The sequence below is a fragment of the Gymnoscopelus microlampas genome (genome assembly GCF_963454915.1).
Source record: "Gymnoscopelus microlampas genome assembly, chromosome: 22".
Lineage (NCBI taxonomy): Eukaryota > Metazoa > Chordata > Actinopteri > Myctophiformes > Myctophidae > Gymnoscopelus > Gymnoscopelus microlampas.
Window position 1 is genome coordinate 16903482 of NC_139959.1, and position 25594 is coordinate 16929075.

Consider the following 25594-nt stretch of genomic DNA (forward strand, 5'->3'; position numbering starts at 1 on the left):
TTTCCCACTAGCTAATTGCCCTCAGTCTGTTAACCACTTTAACCCTGCATGTCGTCTCAATTTTGGACATGTCATTATAATAAATAAATAAATATATTGGAAGATAGAGAAGATGTTTTTTCTTCTTCGAAAATAGCAAATCTACAAGCTCACAATGTGTCGGTGAGACGTGTTGTGAGCTTGTAGATAAGTTATTTTCGAAATAATTGAGACAATTTTTGTGGTTAAACGTTTAAGTGGTTAAGTGGCTAATGGATTACTGGGCATGGTTCCTGCTGGTTTACCCTGCCCGTCTGTCAGCCAAGCACTGGGCATTCGCTATACCTGCACCACTTTTCCATCTGTTATTTGCTCAGTGCTATTTACACCCTCTCTAATCCTTCATTTTCTGAATCAAAGTCCTGGCACGTTCGTCGACCCATGCGTGGGAAACGTATGGTGTGATTCTGGGAGAGAGGGAGGGAAAATGTGTTAAGCTGCTACTGAGACAGGCATGCTTTTTCTAAATCGCCCCAAATAAAATGGTAGAACAGTGGTTCTCCAGGGACCCCCAGTGGTCCTTGAGGGGGTTCCACGGGGTACCCAGCAAAATGTGTTAATGTAGCATCAACATCAGTTTAATACATTGGCTATTTGAAAATAGCCAATCTACAAGCTCACAACATGTCACATTGCGACACATTGTGTGTGAAAAAAAAATTGAAATAATTTGCCACTTTTTGAATACTTTTGAAACATTTTAACACATATTGTATGGGGTTCCCGATACAAATTATTGAGAACCACTGTTTTTTTTCTCCAATACTGTTATACAATTTAAGTGCTAATATCTTAACATTTAAAGACAGTACAATATTCTTCCATCAGTCGCCTTGACTAAAACTTTATTGAGATCTGATACAAACAAACTTCTCATAAAAGAAATATTTCTGCAAAAATATACCCTCAATCTTAAATCATGAGTTCATAGAAGAGGAAAAAAAAGTTCTCTGATAAAATATTTTAAAACAAGTTCGTTGAGTCCAAGAAATGGAATCCTTTGAGGTGTAGAGTACATACATGCAGGTATATATTAGACGCTTGAAATAATATGTAAAAAAGTATCAATATGTTTCCAGACTGGCTTATAAATGTTAGCTTGCATACAGTTGAAACAGTAAGAGCGGACACACATGGCAAGATGTTTTGAACCCATCAAACTCCAACATTTCTACCGTATCATTTTAAAGTAATAGCCTTTGAAAAAAGAAAATGTGCACATCACTCTTTAATAGGTTCAGGTTGTTTGGTCAATAGGTTTGGATTGCTCTACAAGAATCCAGTTGTGAACATACAAACAAACCAGGCTTTGTTTGGGTTCGATTTGCTCGATGATGATTTCCCCATCAGACTGAATTAAATACACACATTTCCTCTTGGGAAATGTCGACTGTGAATGTTGGATATTTTTGTTTGTCAAAATTTTTAATTATTTGTAAATGCAAAAATAGCAGTTCTACAAGCCCATTTGGGATCCCTCTGTTACTTTTACATTCAATTTGATTTATTTTGGAACCCAGCTGGGCTTTGCCATAATAAAAGAAAACACACAGTTATCGTTAACAAACATCCTTCTTGACAGGTCTCCTTCGCCCTTTTCCTCCTCTTCTTGTACTCCTCTTGGGTCTGTCGTTTTGCGTCCCATCGTTCTGCGTATCTCCCTGGAGAGCATTCGACATGTCAGTTAGATACTGAACAGAAGTCTGGCTCATTTCATTGGACTCGGGCTAATCAAAACAGATTGCTACCATTTTCCTGCATGAGTCCCCCATACTATAGGTAGGGTCTCAAACCAGTTTAGGTCCCCATCCATAGTTGGAAGTCCATATTTTAACTGCTTAAACCAAGACATGAGGCCGATTCTAAAAATGTCTTCTAAATCCTAACAGCCTTCTGAACAACTTATGTTGCTAAATCAGTGGTGCTCAAACATTTTCATGTGAAGACCCCCGAAATGATATTCTTTCCCGGTTTTAATTGATTAAACGCTACAGTATATACTCAGTTGACCGGGGTTCCTCAGGGCTCTATACTAGTAGGTCCGCTACTATTTCCCTCTGCTTCAAATCTCTTCGCTAAAAATAGCTTATCTATAAGCACATTATAAGCTTATAGATTTTCTATTTTTGGCAAATATTTGCCCCATAATAGAGATGCTAGTCCAAGTGGTTCACTACATTGGTGACAACATTTTGAATGGAATCCTCCAAACCATGAAAGTGGACTTTGTGTAACAAACAGATGTGACCCAATGGAAAGAGATAACTTAGGATGTCTCACCAGTATAGAGTACGCCCCGGCATGTGGCTTTTTAGGCGGCTGGCTCTTCACCTGTCTTCTGGCTCGGACAACCTAGAAGGATATTCCGATGCAATATCAGACCAGCAAAATACACTTATGTGACAATTCTGTCAGATGAGTAAAGCTACGGTAGTCACTCACAGACTTTACAGAACAGAACTCACACAGCACAGCACGTCAAATTGCACACTGCTTGCTTGCACGCTGAATGAGAACATATGTTTTCTCAAACATATTCTAGTCGGCAAGCACAGAAAACAACACTTCCTTCACATTCACAAAATCCCCTGTTTTTTTTATGTTCTGAGAGCATAAATCATTTCCCCAAATGGTTGGTCCATTTTACGTTCCATTTCAGGGGTCATCAACTTCAAATGTGTCCTTGACAAGGCTTGTCCATGTCCTTGGCAAAATATTTATTTTGGAAATAAATAAATGATTAATGAAGAACTATAATGTTCTTAATTTGTTCAAGTAGTGTGAGATGAAAGCACTGACTGTGCTGATAAAATTTTCTTTTTAAAATGCCAGTCGCCAGGTTTTCTTCAGAATAGCTTGGACACAGATTGAATTACTGCAGAAAGTATTGCATTTTAAAATGTGTAGCACTTTGGCATAGACACTATGGCACATTAGGAGTCCCCTAGTATACGATAGGTCTATGTGTGTGACGAAACCCCTGCAATGACCCCTGGTCCATTTGTAACCCCCCCCCCCCCCCGCTCCATACACACAATTGCAGCTTTTCCTAGCTGTACACGTACGTATGGCGTTACCATAGGAACCCACCTGTAGGGGGGTGCTTTTATCGTTGCTAAGGAGAGAGAAGGAGCCCACACGGGATTTGCGCTTGTTCTTCTTCTTATTGCTGGACTGCGGCAGATGTCTTCTGGCCCTCTCCGCCTGAAACGCCCCACACACACGCGCGCACACACACACACACACACACACACACACACACACACACACACACACACACACACACACACACACACACACACACACACACACACACACACACACACACTTAGACGGTGGATGTGCAGTGCACACATTGTGAAAACCATCAGTATAAAAATGCATATATTATTGGTAGAGCTCCTCGAACATATACACTCGCACGCACGCACGCACACACGCACGCACGCTGAATTAGAATGAAAGCTACAGTATTAGTCAGAGGGCATGTGCTCTTATAAGATCACCACCATATACATAGTGTAATTGGGATCCATTTATGTATAATCACTTCACGTAATCCCATTGTGTTTTGTCATATCAAAATGGACCAACTGTACTTTCTGTCTTTCATATCTGTCCCCTGTTGCTCTCCGCTCTTCTTTCTGATTGTCCCTTTTCTCTCTCCATCTTTCCCCCTTTCTGCATTGCTTCAGTACAACTGGTGGTGCGTGTGTATCTGAACAGGTATTGCGTCGACCATTTACAGATATCACAATGTCACTGGTTTAATTCCAGCTGCAGACCTGTATTGTCTTTCCCCATTCCTGATCTCACTTTATTTCTTATTCTTTTCGAAATGTTGGTGTATAACACACATCAATGGGCAAGTGAACATAGCCGATCTACAAGCTCACAGCATCACAATGTGAAGCGTCGTGAACATGTACTGTAGATCTCCTATTTTCCATTTTGAAAATTTGTGTGAAACCCCCCCCCCCCAAAAAAAACATTTCATTAAAATGTAACATTTTCACCTATGACATGCCCAAAATAGGGGCGCCATGAGTTGAAAGAGGTGGATATATATATTTTATTGGGTATAATCAGTACGCACAAAGGATAATGTGTTTGTCACAATATCCCAAGGCACACCAGTGTGCCTCGCCTCACCGTTTGAGATGCACTGTGAGATATACACACAATTTGGGAACTTTGACGTTAGCCAACAATCTACCGGTATACTGTATGTATGTATGCGGTTTCCCCCCAGCTCTGCCTCCTGCCCTGGCTGTGTCTGCAGCTGTCTTACCTGGATGAGCGTGTTGGGGAATCCTTTGGCAGAGAACGACCCAGGAAGGTTGAACTGGCTCAGGTGGGTGGGACCCCTCCGCTCCACATGTCTCTTAATTCTGAATGGACTCTACAAAACGAAAAGCACAGAATGAAACAACCTGTGGCTAAATATTCCATTAACTCTCATTCTCATTAACACCTTTTATGCATCTCTTTTGTGTAAATCCTTAATTCATTCATTAGACAGGGGTTGTTTTCCCTTCCATTCCATTCTGTTCCCTACTGTTCTATTGAAAATGGCAGAATTACTATTGCTAGTGGCCCAGCCCTTTCCCTGTGCCTGTCATCGATCTAGGCATAAATGGGTTGCTGCTATCGACCCACATAATAAATGTATTGTCACTGTGAGAAAGAATAAGTGTCACGTTGCCAATTAGGGCATTGTAGTAAATGTATTGTGGTAGCTCTCTGCAGGGTCCTAGCCAGCTCAATCAATGGCTCTCAAGATACAGTGTAGGGGCATATAGCTCAATTAATGGCTCTCAAGATACAGTTCATTACTGTAACTGGAGAAATAACAGCTATTTTCCTCTCATGTTGATAACAGAGAGGTTTGCGTCTGTTATAAATAGTTGCCATAATTACTAAATGAATGCATGTTTTAGTAGCCCCGGCCCAGCAGTAGTTTACGCACGATACAACATTATTCAGTATCTGACAGGAAAACACTTGAAACCAATCAGGTGCCTCTTGTGGCCAACATGGTACAGCAGTACAGTGGTTCTCAACCGTAAATGGATCAGGCCCACTTGAAAATCTCAAAAGCGTTCGTGGCCCACCCATCTGACCACTTAACACGGCAGCAGTGTTAAGTGGTCAGGTGGGTGGGCCGCGCACATTTTCAATGAGTTTATTTTAATGGTCAATCAATTGACTGTGTTATGGCTTAGATCAAATGGAACTATAATGTAGTATAAGTACCTATTTATTGGCATCACAAAGAAAACTCAAGAAAAAATACTGTGACTTTTTATATTAATGTTATATTATCATTAAAATTGTAGTGTTTCGTCAATTATAATTACACTCACGGCCTAACCAGTGGGCCCCGGCCCACAGGTTGAGAACCACTGTACTAATACAGTGGTTCTCAACCTTTTCAGGCCGCGACCCCCCAAAATAATCATATTTGAGTTGAGGTATTACATTTAGTTTGACTCTGGTTTTCCAACTGGTTCCACAGACAAAGTATTATGAAGATAGCCGATCTACAAGCTCACAACACCTCACAGCGCAAGGTGGAGCTTGTAGATCAGCTATTTTCAAAAATGTTGACAATTTGGCCAACGTTTGACCAGTTTTTATAGTAAAGTTTGTTGATTACTTTTGACGCAGTAATGGTATTTTTTCATTTCATTTCTTCTTCTTTTTTTTGTATTAAAAAGGTCTTAAAAGTCCTTAAATTGTCACTTCACTGTCATCTGGGGACCCCCCAAAATCATGTGGGGGCCCCCCCCGGGGGGGTCCCGACCCACAGGTTGAGAACCACTATACTAATATACACTGGGATGACTTCCCGGTGAAAAAGTGTAAAAATGGACTTTGAGTGTCAGTAGTGTGAAGGATGTCCTTGTGCACAGTAAACATTACTGGTACCACTAACCACGTACCAGGGGAGACGACGCCCTCTGTGGAGTCAGGTCATCAGGCTGAGCAAAGAGAAAGAAGAGAAAGCGTCAGTAGAGTGACAGTAGAATTATACCATTATACACCACCAGTATACGGCGTGTATTCTCATACAGAATTATGTATTTGTTTAATCTACATCAGTGGTTCTCAAACTTTTTCATGTCAAGGACCCCCAAAATGTATTTGGCCCATCTCAAAAATATTTTGTGCCAGGGACTTTTCACAAAATGACGCGCTATGAACTTGTATATCTGCTATTTTTGAATAGCTAAAGTATAAAATAATGGTTAAAGTGGTTAAAATGATTGTAACGCTATATTAACTAATTTTGCTGGGGACCCCCTGGTACCCCCCCTCCCCCCAGCCCACTTTGAGAAACAATGATTTTACATGACATGATGAATATCCGCATACTGCAATGGTGTCCCAATTGTGCTCGTATTGTGAAATGAGAAATTGCCGGTGTCAGTTGTTACAACAAAGGTCTGCCATGTACATATGGAACCGCATGGCGCTGTCCCAGATATTTCACAATTTCAGTAACTATTCATATAAATAGTTACGATTCCACGGAATGAAAAGCTTCCTGACAGACAGGTCTAAATGGTGTCCATTTTCCCTGTAGGCCCACATAGATCTGTTCATATTGTCCTCTCTGACATGTCCCAACAGTACAAGTGAGTACACAAGGAACTGTATTTCTTCTGCACTGAGCAAACACAGCAACATTATCTTATAAACTAGTTCTCTTTCCTTAATTACATTGAGCCACACACAGCATGTTCTTTTTTTTTCACCAGCTGCTTATGCGAAACAACTCTCATCAAAACTTGCCACAGTCCATTTGGTTTTTCTGCTGTTGTAGGCATTATGTGTTGACGAGTGCCATAAATTACTCCCTTAATGTATTCTGTTCCATTTATTACAAGTGACCTTCGTGGGAAAAAGTGCACAGACAAAATAAACTTGGCGTTGAATTAAACGAAAAATGCAGGGAATGACAGCTTTTGGGAAGACGCTGCCTGCCCCGGGGTATCAGTTAGTTCCCACCACATCTGAAGTGCATAATTGTGCATGCTATAATACAATTACAAATAAACATAGGAGAGAAAAACACATGCTGCCGCCCAAACGCCTCGCAGAGTTCCTCGGATGGAACAGAATTCCCACACCATACTCTTTCATGTGTGCGTGGAATTGCTCCTCTCGCCTCCTACAGCTGTCGGGCTCTGTTGTCCATATGAGGATGATTACTTTGGACAGAACACGAAGTCCTGTCCGCAGAAAAATGTCCACCGCAAGTATAAAGTATAACAGGCCCGGCGGCCACATGAAAAGCTAAAAGGGAGCAGAAAGGAGTTTGTTCCACAGAGGGCTTTATTTTTGGTGCGGTGGCATCGTGGCTGCAAAACCCATTACAATGAGACTTTGTTTCTTCTGACCGGAAAGGAAATGATACTTCTCTGGGTTTGTTGGTTAAGAAATAAATAGTTAGACCAGTGGTTCTCAACCTTTTCTGGATTAGGGCCCTCTTGAAAATCTTGAAAATGTCGGCTGGCCCACACATCTGATGACCACTTAACTCTTAAGTGAACTATTGTAGTTAATTTGAGCGTACAGTATCAGTAACTCACAATGGAAGGTCAAGTTGCTGTGGCTGCTTCCAAGAGGTCAGTTGTGACCACAGCAGACGTCAAGTGTAAATGGGGAGATGTCTTTATAGTCTAACTCAGTGGTTCTCAGCCGGACACGTGCAATTTAATTCAATCAATCGATTGCGTTCCGGCTTGGATCGATGGAACCAACGTAGTATACATAAGTTGTTATTTATCTGTATCACAATGAAAACACATTTTTCAAGGTTTTAAAGAAAAAATACAATGTCATATTATTATTATTTTAAATGTTAACCCATTAAAACCGGATTTTAGCGTTGGCTATTCAAAAATAACAGATATACAAGTAGCTTGTACATTGCTGTTTTTTAAAAATCTTGAAAGTGTTTGAACTTTGAATAATAATAATAATTTTGAATTATGAAAAGATGTGTAGGCATTTGTAGAATCGGCCTCAGGTCTTAATGAGTTAATGTTATATTAACATAAACATCTTGTTTGGCAATTATTTGGGGGCCCACTTGCAATGCCCTCGTGGCCCACCAGTGGGACCCGGCCCACAGGTTGAGAACCACTGAGTTAGACTAACAGACATCTTCCCTTTTGCACTAGACGTCTGCTGTGTGGTCACAACTGACCTCTTGGAAGCAGCCACAGCAACTTGACCCTCCATTGTGAGTTTTACTGATACGCTCAAATTAACTATAAAATACTTGCTCCATAAAATTTAAAATCAACTTCACTTTCCACTCTCGGACTCCAGTGCCAAGTCTAACATCAGCGCAGCTCAGCTAAACTGATGACAGCAGTCATAACTTACTGCGTTCTGCCCACTTGCATTACAGAAATTGCTTTTAGCTTTTCATAGCTTTCATCATACAGATTTGGTTATTTTTCAAGCATGATGGAGTCATACTGTACAGGTTTAATAGCCTGTCGACTGGCACAAGTCAGTGGTATATGTAACATGTAACCATTATGATAGTTCAAATTGCCTGTGCTGTATCAGGTTCAAATGAGAAAACCCAGCAGCAGTGTCTCTTGCAATAACTTTGACGCAGCGTCGATAGGATAGGATACTTCACAACCATCACATTACATTATACCATTACAATTTAAACCACGCATGTAAAAAAAAAGTGCACTCTTTACCTGTCCACCTGTGGTCTGTTTACTGACACAGTCCTCCCCTGCGGTGGGCCCAGAACAGTCCAGGGCGTGTGACAGCAAGCCAGCCTGCAGGCAAAGCACACACAACCATATAGTAAGCCCCATGATCCTAGCAGTCAATGCAGTGGTCCCGGGCCCCCGTCGCCGCCTTACTTTATACTCTCGGCTCGGCTAATGGGGACCAGATGCACGGGAATGGGAGGCCATGCCAGCATCACACAGACAAACAGCCCACCGCAAGCTAGTGCTCTGCGCCAGCACGCGGCCTGCGGTCCTGCAGAAACATGTCAGACATCTGAAGGGCCTCCCCCAAAAACCGCCCCAATCCACCCCCTCCACCCCCACATTAACGCAGGATGGGGTATGAGGGTCATTTTCCACTTTATGCCTGCGCCGTAACTGCTGCCAGAGCCTGTGAACGTGTGTGTGTGTGTGTGTGTGTGTGTGTGTGTGTGTGTGTCTACAGTACAGTATGTGAGTAAGAGAGGGAGAGAGATAGAGATAGAGAGAGATGTGTGTGTGTGTGTGTGTGTGTGTGTGTGTGTGTGTGTGTGTGTGTGTGTGTGTGTGTGTGTGTGTGTGTGTGTGTGTGTGTGTGTGTGTGTGTGTGTGTGTGTGTGTGTGTGTGTGTGTGTGTGCGTGCGTGCGTGCGTGCGTGCGTGCGTGCGTGCGTGCGTGCGTGCGTGCGTCAGTACAGTATGTGTGTAAGAAAGGGAGAGAGATAGAGATAGAGAGAGAGATGTGTGTGTGTGTGAGAGAGTGAGAGAGCGAGAGAGAGAGAGATGGGAGGGGGTTTGAAAGAGATGTTATGTGAGCAGTGATTGAAAATTTAAACCTCTGTTGACAATAAATGAAACAAAATTGGCAGTTTGTGTTTCCGTAGTACCCTGAAGAAGTGTTGCATAATGCATGCAGCTCATTTGCCCCTTAATGTCCCTGAGCTTGATGCTGGAGATGAGTGCCTCTTTCAATGTTCACGTGCAGTACCTGTTTACCCTTCAGCTCTTCCACTGATGCAAACACTTTAGCAGTCAGCACTTTTAGAATTATAGTAATTATACCTTTTCGAGTAAACTTAGAATACAAGAGCAACTCTCACTGTTCATCCAGTACAGTAATGCTGAGTGAGCCATGGCACACTTGTGTAATACGTCTCAACTCAAATTTCCAGATGTCAGCTACTGTACCCAAATCAAGTCAGACGCACAGTGTGCTGCTCTGTGCATGCTACGATATGTAGTTGGAACCAAGCTGCCGGTGAATAGCTGAGAAAAGTCAATATTTTGTGGGACATTTGTGCATTGTTTTGACAGGCCGATTCGAGGCTCCAGATCGAGAGTGAACAAGTCTGTGTGAACATTTATTTGGCCCGTAAAACAAAACATGCCGTGACTAATACATCTCCTGACGAGGGAAGTAGGCGATGAATAGGCATCCTGTGCAAAGGTGTATTACTGGATGGAAAGAGTGAGAGAGAGAGAGAGATAGAGAGAGACTCAGAGAGAGAGGGAGAGAGAGACTCAGAGAGAGAGAGAGAGAGAGAGAGAGAGAGAGAGAGAGAGAGAGAGAGAGAGAGAGACTACAGCCTATAATGTCTTTGAGCCTCAAGGAATTGTCTTCCACCAGGATTAAAAACATCTGCTGCTGTGAAAAAGCAAATATTGTGGGAAATTATAAAATGCTTAATTTCTGGTTCAGTCTAAACTCATAGCGTATACAGTACCATACATTTGACTGTCCCCTACCATGAATGTGCATTACACATTCACCATCTTACGTGACAAAATTTGGAAAAAGAGTTACAAAAGGATCTTAAATGATTCACAACGTGTGCAGGGGAGGGTAGCAGACAGTGGTTAGTCATCTCACATAGGCGAGAACATTCCACTTCTGGATGTGAATGGGCTGTTGTTGTTGCACATGTGGAGTTTCACCAAGACTACTGGCAAGATGGCTGGAGGCTGACGTTCCATTTGGACTGATGCACTTTGTTTATTCACAAGGAGCTTACGGAGACAAGTGAGAGAAAGAAAAACGGCTGTAATTCAGGAAGCCCTGCTTTCCTTGGCAGGACACCCGAAATGACCGGAGTCTACGAAATGGACAAACAAGTTGGATGTTTTATTTAAAAAACCAAAGCTATTTATTTTATGATGCCATTACTCTTGAGGATGTCTTTTTTTTGTTGTTTTTACTCAAACAAAGACTTTATATCCATCAATTTCATGGAGCTTTGGGTGACCTCTTAATTCAAAATAGTTACATGTTTACATGAGACTAATAATAATGTACTTCCTGACCACAGCAATAACAGGCCTACTTCTGCAGCTTATTTGAAATGCATCTTATTTACTCAAGTCCTTAAAGTCACAGTATAAGAGCAACTTTCAACATGTTGTCCACAGTAGTTAATTTAACTCTGAGAGTGTAAATGATCTAATGAAACCCTATTGACCGGTACCCTCCAGGGTTCTATACTAGTTCTATAGGCATGTGGTTAATTGAGCATTCGGCGGTGGACATAAAATTGACATGCAGTGTCTTTCTCAATTGTTCCGGTAACCACAGCTCCCTATCGGCAGCTGTGCCTTGAGCGTCCGTCACCACGTCTGACGCTGATTCTCTATGACAGCCAGCTCGTTGACCTTGTGAAAAAAATGGAAGTCCTTTCTCCTCCTCATAACATCCCATCTGCTCTAACTGCAGTGTAGATGTTGTCACACTGTGTGCGTGAGAAAGACAGGTCATTTGTGACGCGGTGATGCTCATGGGTCCATTTTTACACTCTCTGAGTAAAATGAAACAGCCAGGATCTTGGTTTGTGTGTGTGTGTGTGTGTGTGTGCGTGCGTGCGTGTACGCGCATGTGCGTGTGTGCGTGTGCGTGTGTGTGATTTGAGCAGCCCCCCGCAGCCCCGGCTGTGAATGATTATCTAGATTATGACACGCCGGCTAAATGACTCGTAGCTCAAATTGATGAATGCGGTTGGATAATAAATCCAACAATTGTGAACATCGGATCCTCCGATTGGCTCCCTGGCTATTCCCCCCCCCCCTCTCGCCTAATTGAAACATATTCGTGTCTGCAGGGCATGGATGTAATGGGATTTGTACATTGGTTTGCCATCTCAAAAGTGAGTCACAGAGGAAAAGCCATACACGTGCCGTCTCCCCAACCCGTGTCAAATGGATAGTGGTGGCTCATAAGTGACTATGGCAGGATGTGGGTTTACAGTGCAATCTCACTGAAAATGGAAAACAAGTGGATATTAATCTGCCACTTGCAGTATGGAGAGATGGTTCCCGTATCGTATGTGTGTGCATGTTAGGGCCTGGGCAATTAACTGAAAATATATCGAAACCGGCATTTAGAACAAATAAGGACTTAATCTTGCTCATGTAGGTTAATCGAATAATTGAGCAGCAGTTATACCAGGTTGCTTGCAGCCTGGTCTAGGAAGAGACTGATCAACTACTCGACACTTTCTAAACACTTTCTAAACACTTGCTAGCGACCTTTTCATCATTGGCTGTCCTTCAATCCTTTAAGACTATAGACGGGTTTCCGAGCGACGTCATCACAGAGCAGAATGCGCAATCTGCGCATGCCTGGGGGTGGAAGGCGCGTTCGAAAATACAGCCCTGAGCGGCAGTGAGCGCACTGGCCAATACAAACTAATAGGCGAGTGTGCTCCGGTGCGTAATTTCCAAACGCACCCATAGGCTTCCCCCCGCAGCTGCGCGGTCATATTCCTCTCAATGTTTACTAACAGGAAACCTGTCTATGGGGAGACTTCCCCGAGACTTCCCCATACTCTGAACGACGGGCGTCCTCCCATGCTATGGGATCATAGCCCAGAACAAAAAAAAAAGTGTGGTCGTCGCCAAACAAACTATTGACTTGACAGCGCCGCCCCCAACAGCGATTTGTTACTCCGCGAGAAAAAGGGTACAGGACCACACGGGTCCATTAGGTTCCGTGCGGGGGCGCTGGAGAGAGCAACCTGGTATTAATATGACTGTATTATGCTTCGTTGTAGAACAATAGCGAAAACAGCCGATCTACAAGCTTTTTATTATTACGACACGTTAACCGTAATCGAGACAAACGTTTGAAATAATCTTGATTTATTTGAAGTTTATATCGCCCGGCCCTAGTTTATGTGGATGTGTATTTAGGCTGTAAGTGTGTGCTAAGTAACCAAGCTCGATTAAGCCAGTTATGTGGCTGTATTTACTTAGCAGTTTGAGGCCATAAATATGAGAGGGCTGCTGATGGAAAGTGAGCTTGTGTTGTCACAGCCAATGGGGCTCCCTGGTGCGTCTGTGTGAACGCTTTGCCATCCAGCTCTCTGTTTGGCACGCCAGGCTGCCCGACACTGAAGAGCACCAGCCATCTGCTCTGTATATGTCTGTGTGTGCTACATGATGTGTGTGTACATGTGTTGATGTATGAGCGTGTATTCTTGTACACATGGTAATTATGCACGCACGTGTGTGTTTGTGTGTGTGTGTGTGTGTGTGTGCGTGCGTGTGTGTACTTGCATTACTATACTTGTGAGGACCATATGTCCCCACAAATATAGTAAAATTGGACAAAATGGACATTGAGAGGACCCTTTTCCTGAGAAATTGATGTTTTTAAGGTTAAAAAGATGGGGAGAGTTAGATTCACAATTAGGAAAAGATTCAGGTTAGGATTAGACAATTAGAGGTTAGGTTTAGGGTTTAGTAGAGTTAGAGTTATGCCCGATTTATACTTGTTGCTGTGCCCCGAAACATTTTTGGTTTTAGGCGAATGTAAAAGTTGTATTCTTAAAATTGACATCCTTAAATGTTGCCAAAGTGTGGGGAGGAGCTCATCCCCTGTCCGTGCATTCACCCGGGTCGTGTAGATCATTGGTTCTCAAAGTGGGGACCTCAGGGGTCCTTGAGGGGGTTCCTGGGGCTCCCCAGCAAAAGTAGTTAATATAGCATAACAATCATTTTAACCACTTTATCCATGTATACGTTGGCTATTCAAAAATAGCAGATCTACAAGCTCGCAGTGCGGGAGCTTGTACATCTGCTATTTCTGAAGATTTTAGAAAAATATAGAAAATGTTTGGAACCTTTGGTGTTTTAATTTTTTTTAACATGAATCTTCTCTTTTGGGGGTCCCTGGCACAAACTCTTTTCAGATGTGGGTCCGCGGCCAAATAGATATCAATTTGGGGGTCCTTGACTTGAAAATGTTTGAGAACCACTGGTGTAGATAACGGTTTCTCAACCAGTGCTCCACAGACGAACAGCATAACTACAGGTGGTCCAAAAATACTGTACATACCCTTTGATTGTTGTCTCATTTGCATACATGTTGTTTGTACCAGCTCCTAAATATACAAATGACTGTTGTACTAAATACTGTATAGGCTGCTGTTGTGGGGAGGTGGGTGGGTTGAGGTGGTGGTCCTTGAGAATTGTTTGAAATAGGGTTCAAATAAGGCAAAATAAAATAAAAGGTTTGAGAACCCTGGTGTAGATAATAATCCCCATCTGAGAATTTCAGACACAGAATGTCTCCCCCGACCGCATTGATGCATCCATGTGCAGGCAGAGGGGTCCGATTCCAAATCAATACCTCCTCTAAAGTGCTTTATCACTTTTCTTTCCCCCCCTCCCCGAGCTCGGCCGCTTTGTTAACAGCTTATTGAAGTGAGGCAGGGAGAAGTGAGCCTCAGACAGTAGCCGTTCATTCTTTCCACTCAGGTGGAAACAGAGAAGACAGCGGATGGGAAAAATCTGGAATAAGCAGAGATGCGATTTGTGCATTTTGTCATTGACGAAGGAGAGCTTGTTGTCTGTCTGGCCTCTTCCATTTCAACTTCGATTTCCGTCAGTGCCTCTGAGCTTGTTGGAAGAATTAGTATGCTCAGGCTGAGGGAGTGCTCATTAGACTTAAGTCTTGGAGTGAATCTTAAATACGTCATCAATTGCCCGTGTTCATTCATGTTTAATCTAGTGTCTGCATCAGCCACACGGCCCCCAGAGCGTTTAGCAGAATTAAAGGTCATCTGCAAATCATAAAACTCTTGCCGTCTTAAAACAGACAGAAATTCAGCTGAGCTCCAAATCTAGTCTTTTTGATGTGTCCACTAATCGTTTTGCAATTTAGACATGAATTAAAAATGTATTCACCAATCACCGCAGACTGGCGTTGATGTCCTCTCTCTGGTAACAGCGGTCGTTAAAGAATGAGATATATATTCACACTCTCGCTCTCTCTCTAGAACACGCACAATCACAACAGTCCTGACTTTCATCTCACTCAACAAAGGGAAGAATCTGTAATTGCAGAGCGACACGCTGTCACAGCCGTCACAACATTGGCTGACTTTGTTTACAAGGTGATTCTACAGGTTCAAAGATTTTTATTCTGGCTTTGAAATCCCTAGTCTGTCTGAACCACTAAACAAATACACAAGAGCTTGTCTGTAAACACTGGAGTCAAGACATGTATTTTGAGTTATCATAGGCTGCGACAAAAAGGTTTCCATGTCTGAGTCAAACCCTTTTAGGAATAGGCTACAATGTGAAAACACCCGTAATACTGTACCATGGCTAAGTTACATTGTATGGGACGGTATCTTTAAGCAGACAATCATAATGAGTTAATTATTCTGTATAAAGAATGTTGGTCTCTGTTCATTCATCCAGAATGCTATGAGAATGGCAGGCATAGTGTGCGTCACGCCCTTTCACTATCTCTCATTTATAACCCATCGTCTCCACTCTCGTCGCCATGGCAGCTGGAGTTGAAGGAAAACAATGACACTGAAGGTGGAAGCCTTTGACGAGAGATAGAGAGAGAGAAGAGAAAGAGAGAGAGAGAGAGAGTGTAATATCTTGTCTCCTTGGATAGTCAGGGTGTGAGCAATGGGCGAAGAATACCAAAAGTATAGTGTGTGTGTGTGTGTGTGTGTGTGTGTGTGTGTGTGTGTGTGTGTGTGTGTGTGTGTGTGTGTGTGTGTGTGTGTGTGTGTGTGTGTGTGTGTGTGTGTGTGTGCGTGCGTGCGTGCGTGCGTGCGTGCGTGCGTGGGTGTGCATGCATACGTGTGTGTGTGTGAGACGGTGTTCACACCCATTTGTACAATAACGGATGAGAGCAGTGGGTGAAGAATATCAACAATATCTTTGTGTGTGAATGTGTGCAAAGGCTTTTTTGTGTGTGCGTGTGTGCGTGCGCGCGTGTGTGTGTGTGTGTGTGTGTGTACATACATGTGTTTGCTGTGTGCAATTGTGTGCATCAGCCAGAAAGGAAATGTAATTGCTTGCGGTCTTCGAGGACATGTTTGTGGAATGAATGGAATCTGAAATGACATTGTAGAATTTCACTGGAAAAGGGAGCTCATAGGAACAGTGTCACATGTCAACATGTCTTTGTGTCGTGCTGATGTCTCCACAGTCATCCTGACCTGGCTGCAGCTTTGTTTTCATGTTAAGCACAGTGCAAGTCTTACTCACTGCCTTTGGTAATCAGCAGATCTCACGAGAATGAGTTCTTCCTTCTAGACAACTGGTTCCAATACTTGTATGGGTTGTGGGTAAATATCAGTTTTTTTTTTACCTTTCCTGATTTTTTAAAAATATATTTTATAACTTTGTTCCCCCCCATTGTAAGACCAGCAGTATGTAAAGTCTGATTCCACCATACCACATGTTTTTGTATGGTAAATCTGTTTTTGAAGCTTAACCATGAAAACCCCAGTGGTTTCTTGCACTCTGCATATCGCTAAAGCATGTATAGTTTTACCAAACTCTGGTTTTCAGATGAGAACTCACTGAAAACTGGTTTGACTCAGGGCACACTAACAGAAGGTGTTTGCGTGTTGTGATGTCATACAATCAAAGCCTCATCAAAGACCAGCGTAAACACCGGGTATGCATGCATATTACTCAGCCTCTGATTGGACAACAGACCAGCTTGGGACAGCCACATACAGTAACTGCAGTACCAGGTTTATGCTTGTCTTTGATGAGGCTTTGCTTGTGTGACATCACACCATGCAAACACCCCCTGTTAGTGTGCCCTGAGTCAAATAGTTTTCAGTGAGTGCTCATCTGAAAACATAATATTGGTTCTCGTTTTTCCCCTTTCTTTTAGAGCAATATTATTGCTTTAGAGATATGCAGAGTGCAAGAATTAGTAAAACAAATGTATGTGTAAGCTTCAAAACACATTAACCACACATTTTTGGTGGAGTGAGCTTTTACTGCAATTGTTTTAAACAAAAACATTTTCTTGTTTTGCTTTTGGCTGCATAACAATGAGGTGTTCTCCCTTTAAAACAAAGGTTTGGTTTTGATTTCCCAATACAATTTGGAAAGGCAAAACCAAAAACTGCAAAATGATGAATGAAGTGCTGAAAGTGAAGAATATTGTATTTTGAAACGTTGATTTAGATTAACTGCTATTTGCATTTACTTGTCTCTCTCAGCTCTTTGGCTGGAGCATTATGAACATCTGTTGGGTGACTGATGAAAACACAGAATGTCAGAGAACAGGATACTGGACAGCCGGGTGTAGATAATGAGACAAGCCTGTTCAGTATCGTTTGATACAGGCAAAACCCCATGGTACTGTCAGGTTTCAGCTACAGTGTAGGTCATTGGTTCTCAAAGTGGGGTACAGGGACCCCCAGGGGTACTTGAGGGGGTTCCAGGGGGTCCCCAGCTAAATGATGGATAGGAACCAAATGGACCCTTATGGTTCTGTAACTCTGAGAGTGTACAAATGGAACCAAATGGACCCTAACGGGTCCATTTGGTTCCATTTGTACACTCTTAGAGTTAAATTAACATTGATTTTATAATATAAATTCGGGTCCCAGAGGTATAAATGCCATTAAATGGGGGTCCGTAGCCTAATACATGTCAAACTGGGGGTCCTTGACATTAAAATGGTTGAGAATCACTGCTAGAAAGCCGTATAAACCTTCTCTTATTGGGGTCCCTGGCTTATCTTTTCAAATGGGGGTCCGCGGGCTAATAAGTGTCAATTTGGGGGTCCTTGACATGAAAAAGTTTGAGAACCACTGCTGTAGGTCATGCTAACATGCATGTCTTCGGACCACACGATAATAATTGTGATGTTTTACCTACAGTAGCTTACCTACATTCATTCATTGATTCATACATTCATTCTCTTAACTTGTTCATGCTTTCATTTGATTATTCTTAGTTCGTATAATCATGCTGATTTCCACTTGCAAGCATTAAAGGACCATACCGCTGTTAAGCCATTTATCTTGCCAAAACATTTCCCCTTTAATTACTTCATATTTGGCATTTGTTTACATTTTCTCCATGGTCATTAAAAAGTTACCACGCTTAACTGAATATTTGAGTCAATGTTGGTTAAAACCACTTGAGCCCTAGCTAGCATTCCTATTCGGGGGAACATTTCCCGAAAATAGCCTGTGGGATTGTAGATCTACTATTTCCCTAAAGAGATTTGATGTAGAGGGAAAATGAGCAGACCAAATGCAGAGCCAATGGTCAAATTAATCTTGAATGTTGAAGAAATTACTAGTTTATCAATGGAATATCGTTGGGTTGACTTTTCAAATGAATCCCCTCTTTTAAATGTATTAAAAGGCAACAATATCATAATTTTGACTATAAAAAATTAAGTTGTTGTAAAGTTCACCATGTTGGATTACTGTCTGTGAGTTGATATTCTTACTGTACTGAAATGAATGGAAACTAAGGGCTTCCTCAAAAATCGAACAAACCGAGGAACACTTTGTATAATTGTTGACAGTGATGTCAACTGTACCGTGAGTTGTAATCAATGGGCTAAACATGCCACTAGCTTGATGGCTGGTAGAGGTAATGGTCAATAACAAAACATGGGTTGATATCAAAGCCGTAATTGGAATGTCATGTGCAGTGAGCTGTGCGACTGTGTGGTTAGACTTGGCTAGAGGAACTATTGGCAGGAGAACTTGGAAGTAGAATGCTTGGCAAATTTGTTCTCACTCATCCACATTTGTGGCATAAACAGAGGGGGGTGAGGGTGGGCTCAGTGGGGGCTTTGCTGTGACTAACAGTCAGAAAAGAGACCGTCTGTCAGTAGTTGTTTGCAAACATTGCTAGGGACAAGAATTAGACTGAGCATGTATTTAACACCATATCTTTCACTTTTTCATTGGTTATAAAATAAAATGTTCTTAACAATATTTAGGAGGGGGCCGTGTCTGATCAATTGAATATCAAATATCTACATATTGAATCAAGCAACTTCAAAAACTGTCTGGCGTGCAAACTAAAGTCTGAGTAGATGACCCCAGAAGTGTTTTTAAAGAGAAATTCCCCTTTAAGGTATTAAAAACAAATTGTTAGAAGGGGCCAGGGTCAGTGATTCTCGAGTAGCATTCCTTCAGTAGGTTACTCTGAGAGGCTTATTAAGCACAGACCAGACGTCCCCACAGGAATGTCTGACTGCATGACCACTGGCCGCCGGACATTCAGACATGACCAAATTTCCCATCCATATTCTGCAAAGTAGACGACCCTGAGATGTAGCTACACTGCCTTGTTTATTGCTCAGTAAGCCCACCAGTCTCTAAAAGTAGAAACTACAGAAACATGTGGAATAGAGGAATGTTGATGCATGCAGTTGACCAGTCGGAATTTGCGTCTCCCCGCACAACAATTTTTAATGACTATAGCTGAGTTTTGAGTGTAGCGTAGCGGAACTAGAGGGGGCATAAGATAGTTGTTTGGCATAATGCGTACGATTTCCCCCCTGCTCCTGCTTTAACTCATTACCCAGCCTGGAGGACTATTAGCCCTTGTTTATTAGCTGTAACAGGGGAAATGGCTGCCCCACTCCCTTCCGCCGCGGAGGCTCCATCCACCCTAGGGATTATCTCAAAACACAATTATCAAACCTAAAAACACCAAAATGTGAAACAGGTTTCTCTCTCTCTCTCTCTCTCTCGCTCCCTCCCTCCCTCCCTTCCTCTCAGGGCCCCTGTGAAGTTCAGCGTAATGCTCGACATGACTCACAGCTTTTGTTTAGCGTTTGTTGATGTTTTTATTCCAACGGTGCAGTGGCCACTTGTGGGATAATCAGTCACGTTGAGTAGGCAGCAGGCTTCACCTCCTCTTCTATCGTCAAACAAACCCCAAGTACGCAAATGTGTGTCTCACAGGAATAGGTAGAGCATTTGGCAGACTGAGCATATAGACAGTTGTGTGGGAGAGATGCATTGCTCATCGAGAGAGAGAGAGAGAGAGAGAGAGAGAGAGAGAGAGAGAGAGAGAGAGAGAGAGAGAGAGAGAGAGAGAGAGAGAGAGAGAGAGAGAGAGAGAGAGAGAGAGAGAGAGAGAGAGAGAGAGAGAGAGAGATGCTTAACACACATCATGGAGAGCTTACAGAAGGGATCCAAAATCAATACAGTGATTACATCTCCTCGGAGGATTTTTCAAGCCAGTCATGTATTTTTCTAATTGTATGCTAATAATGTGTGTGGGAGAGAACAAGACAGAGTATTTAGCAAGAATGTGTTGTGGGTTGAAGTTAAACTTCTTACCCATTGCAGCATAACCACTTGTGGTTTACAGGGTTAATCCTGGATCATTCAACTCAGTGGAGGAGGTCAGTCTTTCGCTGCTATGAAAACACAATTCTTTACCATACAGTATGTGCTCTCTCTCTCTCTCTCTCTCTCTCTCTCTCTCTCTCTCTCTCTCTCTCTCTCTCTCTCTCTCTCTCTCTCTCTCTCTCTCTCTCTCTCTCTCTCTCTCTCTCTCTCTCTCTCTCTCTCTCTCTCTCTCTCTCTCTCTCTCTCTCACGCACACGCACACGCACACACACACGCGTGTGCATGAAGAGAATTATGTTTCAAAAGTCAGTCATGCTCTGTTGACCTGTGGTGTGCCCCAGGGTTATTATAGGCACTGAGAGCAATTCAGATTTTTTTTTTAGACTGACAAGTGACAATTTATTGGCGTTTAGCAGCTAATCTTAAATAAGCCCCAAAAAACCTAGGAGTCTTCTTTGACCACCATACAGTATACATTTTGAGTCGCATACAGAAGGTATTTTTTATCTAAATTGATGAACATTCTGTATTACCTGTTCAAGACCTGGAAATAAATCATGGAGCAAGGCTCTGTGCTAGACTTTTAACCATTACACCTGTTCTCAAAGTGAGGTCCGGGATCCCCTATACTTTTGCCACGGAGCAGAAAGTGGATGAAGATGGACAGACAGACAGACAGACAGACAGACAGAGTTTTCTTCATTTTATTGTACTGTAGGATAGGATTTCATAGTAGGACAGCTCTTCTGTCCAAGACAGTGTCAAATCTTGGCAAAAATAAGTGATAGTGTGATAGTTTTAAGAAGCCGTACTTATATGCACTTTGTTTTGTGATGTCTCTGTAGTTTTTTTGTTTTTATATTGTTTTATTATGTTTTTCTGTTCTTTATTTTATTTCTGTGTATGTAATGTGTTTCAATGTACAGCACCGTGTAACTCATATTTCGATTGGGGCCTAGCACAACCGATGCAGTTTTCACACCCAGTGTCCCCACGTTGTGTAGCAAATGTTTTGTACTTGCAGCCATCTGTGTGCCTTTGGCCGTGTTGGTCTTATGCTTAATTTATACACGGTTGCGTGTTGGATTCATGCTCCAAAAATAGCAGATCTACAAGCTCACAAGACTATTTTGATCACAATCAAGTACTGTAGGTATAGTATAATCAGGCATCAAATGAGTTGTGGTCAAACGCATTGTTGACTCATTGCTATAGGGATAGTGTGCAAAAGTATTATTACTTACAGCAGTGGTTCTCAACCAGCGATTTGGGGACCACCACTGGTCCTTCAGGTGGTTCCAGGTGGTCCCCAGCTAAATGATGGAGAGTTGGTAACTAAATGGACCCTTATAGATCTTTAACTCTTGAGAGCGTAAAATGAATCAAGGGTCCATTTGGTTTATTTTTTCCACTCTCAAGAGTTAAATTATTGTTAAACATCTGCATTACTTAATTAAATGAATTGTTATTTTTGATCAACGTTTGCCTGTTATCTCTTCTATGGCACCCACATCAATACAGCATGTAATTGTGGACAAAATCTCATCCAACGACCACAACATATTCCAAGTCTTGGGTCTGAGAGTCTAAGGGTGCTTTCACATTATGTCCCTTTTAAAACAAACCGAACTGAGTCCTCTCAAAGAGGACATTATGTGAAAGCACCCTGAATCTCATCAAATGGTGGTCCGTGGCTCAAATGGCGAATACATAATGGACCTTGATATGAAAAGGGTTGAAAACCACTGACTTACAGTATGCCTTGCAATTTTCTATGTCCTCAAATTGTGATTATTAATTTCCAGAGTTGGAGATCAAGGTGACATCAGCCTTCATCAGAGCAAATGAGAGTTTCATTATCACTGCTATATTTTGGTCTAATGAAGAGCACTACGGTTCGGTTCATTCTCATTTCATTATGAGTCAACTCAATTCCAAAGCAGCCCATGAGGATAATTGTTTTGATTAGAGACAGTCATTTTGATATGAGCAATAATGTTTCGATGCTGGAGCAGGGACAGAAGGTTCTGTGATGGAAATATCCGTGCCTTAAATAAACATGGTTTTCTGCACTGTAAGTCTGCATGGTTGTTTTTCAGACTGTTAGTGCCACACTAGATAGACAGAAAGACAGACAGACAGACAGACAGACAGACAGACTGGTAATTCTGAGAGTGTACAAATGATACCAACCCATTTGTACACTCGGGGTCTGTGGCCTATAATGCATTGTAAACTGAGGGTCCTTGAAAGGAAAAAGGTTTGAGCATCACTAAAAAGGGTATGGAACCCCCGGTTACATGTCGCCTTTCCGACATGTCGCCTTTCCGACGTTAACTAACCCTATACCTAACCCTAACCCTAACCGCACGCGGAAGCCACTAGTCGGAGTAGTGAGATGTCGGAATGGGAGACGCACGCCGGAACCCCCATACCTTCAGGACACCATCCACCCCTACACTCTTTCCCACACACTTAAGGTGACTCTCCACCAAACAGACAGACTACAACAGACTACAACAGACTGGCAGTCTGTTGGCAAAAGTTGGCATTTAGTTCAGCACAAACTGTCGACCGACGTTAATGAGGTCTCATTATTGCAGGCAGTGTTGCCATATTTTATGAGAGAAATAAGCAACGAGGTCTAGGAAAACAAGCCCAAAAGAAGCAACTTAGGCCTCATGAGCACTTTAAACCTATATGCATTGGCTATTTGAAAATAGCAGCTCTACAAGCTCACAACGTGTCGCAGCGGCTATTTTCAAAAACTCTTGCAATAAAATGTGGAATATTTGGAATATTTTTGAAACACAAATGCACAAAACATCTACATCTACAAGCAAATTTGGAATGACCCCTCCAAAAATGTACAACACAAATCTTATGGGGGTCCCTGGCACAAAAAAAGAACAACTTTCAAATGAGGGTCCGTGGGCAAATATGTATCAATTTGGGGGTCCCTGACATGAGAAGGTTTCAGTTCAGACGGGTAGGTTTGACGTTTAACTGTTGTCCTAATTACTTTGTAGCACTTCATTGTTTTCTTTGCACTCTATTTACATGTCATTCTGATCTCGCTCTTTGTAACTCACCTTGGATAATATAGCATCTGCTAAATGCCTAAAGTGTAAACTGTAATTGTAAATTGGTGCAACTTGGCACGGCTTCTCCTCTGGGAATCAGTGGTGGAGCAGGAATATTGCTGGTGTTGCCAGCTGACAGCTATATGTGGGTCATTATGGATCGCAGGGGAGTGACTCAAATGGTGAGTGCCTCAGGTGCATGGAGCCATGGTGTGTCCCTTCAGTTAATCCATCACACCTGCTGCCCTTTCTCTCTGGGATGGGAGAGAACGCTGCAAATGCATCGTGAATAACATGGAAATCAGTGACGGAAGGAAGGAGTACTCATATCCTTTACTTAAGTAAAAGTACTGCAGCAATATTAAAAGAAAAATCTAAATCTAAACCTACAAAGCAAATTGTAACTAAACTTTACCAATAATTGCCCTGGAGTAAAAAAGTACAATATTTGTCTCTGAAATACATTGGAGTAGACGTATAAAGTATTGAAAAAGGTAAATACTCAAGTAAAATAATAGTATTCCTACCTAAAAATGTGACTTGCAGTAAGTACAGTACTTGAGTAAATGCACTTAGTTACTTTCCACCACTGTCACGATTGCAGAATGTTCTGAACCCAAATGCAGAGTCACAACCAGCAGAATAGTGTTCAAACAAGGGGTTTATTAAATAAAGCAGAGAATGGCAAGCTTACAACTGGTGAAAACAGGCAGAAGTAAAGCAGACCAAAAATGCAACAAAAACAACAATAGGTACGAGCAAATTACCAGAAGCTTCAAGGCAGGACACAGAGTCCAAAAGTCCAGTGGAAACTAAATACAAGGCAAGAGCTCCAACACAGAACATCAAGGTATGAAGGTATGAACTGACAATGAGTGAGTGCAATGAGACCAGTCTTATAGGGAGCAGGTTGATTGGAGAAGTGTTCACAGGTTCGTAAAGGGCAGGGCACTGCAGGGCTGATGAGGGAGTGGGGACAGGTGTGTAACTAGAACTGAGAGATGGAATGGAATGTGGGGGTGGCCGAAGTGGAGACACGGTCTGTGGGGGGGCAGACCGTGACAGTACCCCCCTCTCAAGGGACGGCTTCCAGACGTCCCACCATGCTGGCCCGGTCTGGAGGAGCGGTCTGGGAACCTGAACCGCAGGCGGACGGCCTGGAGACTGGACCGAGCAGGTGACTTCAGGTGGGCGGCCTAGACGCTGAGAAGAGGCAGTGGTGACTTCAGGTGGGTGGCCTGGAAGCTGGGAAGAGGCAATGGGGACATTAGGTGGAACGCTTGGATGGACCGGGGCTGAGCTGGTGACATCAGGCAGACGGCCAGGATGGACCGGGGCTGAGCTGCTTACATCAGGCGGACGGCCCGGGGCTGAGCTGGTGACGCCAGGCGGACGGCCAGGACGGACCGGGGCTGAGCTGGTGACATCAGGCAGACGGCCAGGACGGACCGGGGCTGAGCTGGTGACGTCAGGCAGACGGCCAGGACGGACCGGGGCTGAGCTGGTGACGTCAGGCAGACGGCCAGGACAGACCGGGGCTGAGCTGGTGACGTCAGGTGGACGGCCTGCGGGCTGAGACGAGGTCGAGGAGGTGTCGTCTGGCGGACGACCTGGAGGCTGAGACGAGGTCGAAGAGGTGTCGTCTGGCGGACGACCTGGAGGCTGAGACGAGGTTGAAGAGGTGTCGTCTGGCGGACGGCCTGGAGGCTGAGACGAGGCCGAAGAGGTGTCGTCTGGCGGACGACCTGGAGGCTGAGACGAGGCCGAAGAGGTGTCGTCTGGCGGACGACCTGGAGGCTGAGACGAGGTCGAAGAGGTGTCGTCTGGCGGACGACCTGGAGGCTGAGACGAGGTTGAAGAGGTGTCGTCTGGTGGACGACCAGGAGGCTGCGACGAGGCAGCAGGGCTGTCGTCTGGCGGACGACATGGATGCTCGGACGAGGCAGCAGAGATGTCGTCTGGCGGACGACATGGATGCTCGGACGAGGCAGCAGGGCTGTCGTCTGGCGGGCGACCTGGATGCTCCGACGAGGCAGCAGAGATGTCGTCTGGCGGACAGCCTGGAGACTGGGATATGGCAGCATAGGTGACATCGTGTGGACGGCCTGGAGGCCACTCAGAACCCCATGGAG

At 43.3% G+C, this 25594-nt stretch overlaps 1 protein-coding gene across 1 annotated transcript; it reads right to left on the reverse strand.

Annotated features, from left to right (window-relative positions):
* Positions 1-801: 801 nt before the first annotated feature.
* LOC311038777 (uncharacterized protein) lies at positions 802-9047 on the reverse strand. The gene is made up of 6 exons (XM_084048377.1): positions 8772-9047; positions 5985-6023; positions 4331-4441; positions 3130-3243; positions 2320-2391; positions 802-1700 (listed from the first exon to the last, which is right to left on the reverse strand). Exons 1-6 carry the CDS (start codon positions 8892-8894, stop codon positions 1599-1601), a joined length of 561 nt encoding a protein of 186 aa, XP_083904503.1. The 5' UTR covers positions 8895-9047; the 3' UTR covers positions 802-1598.
* Between the last annotated feature and the right edge of the window lie 16547 nt (positions 9048-25594).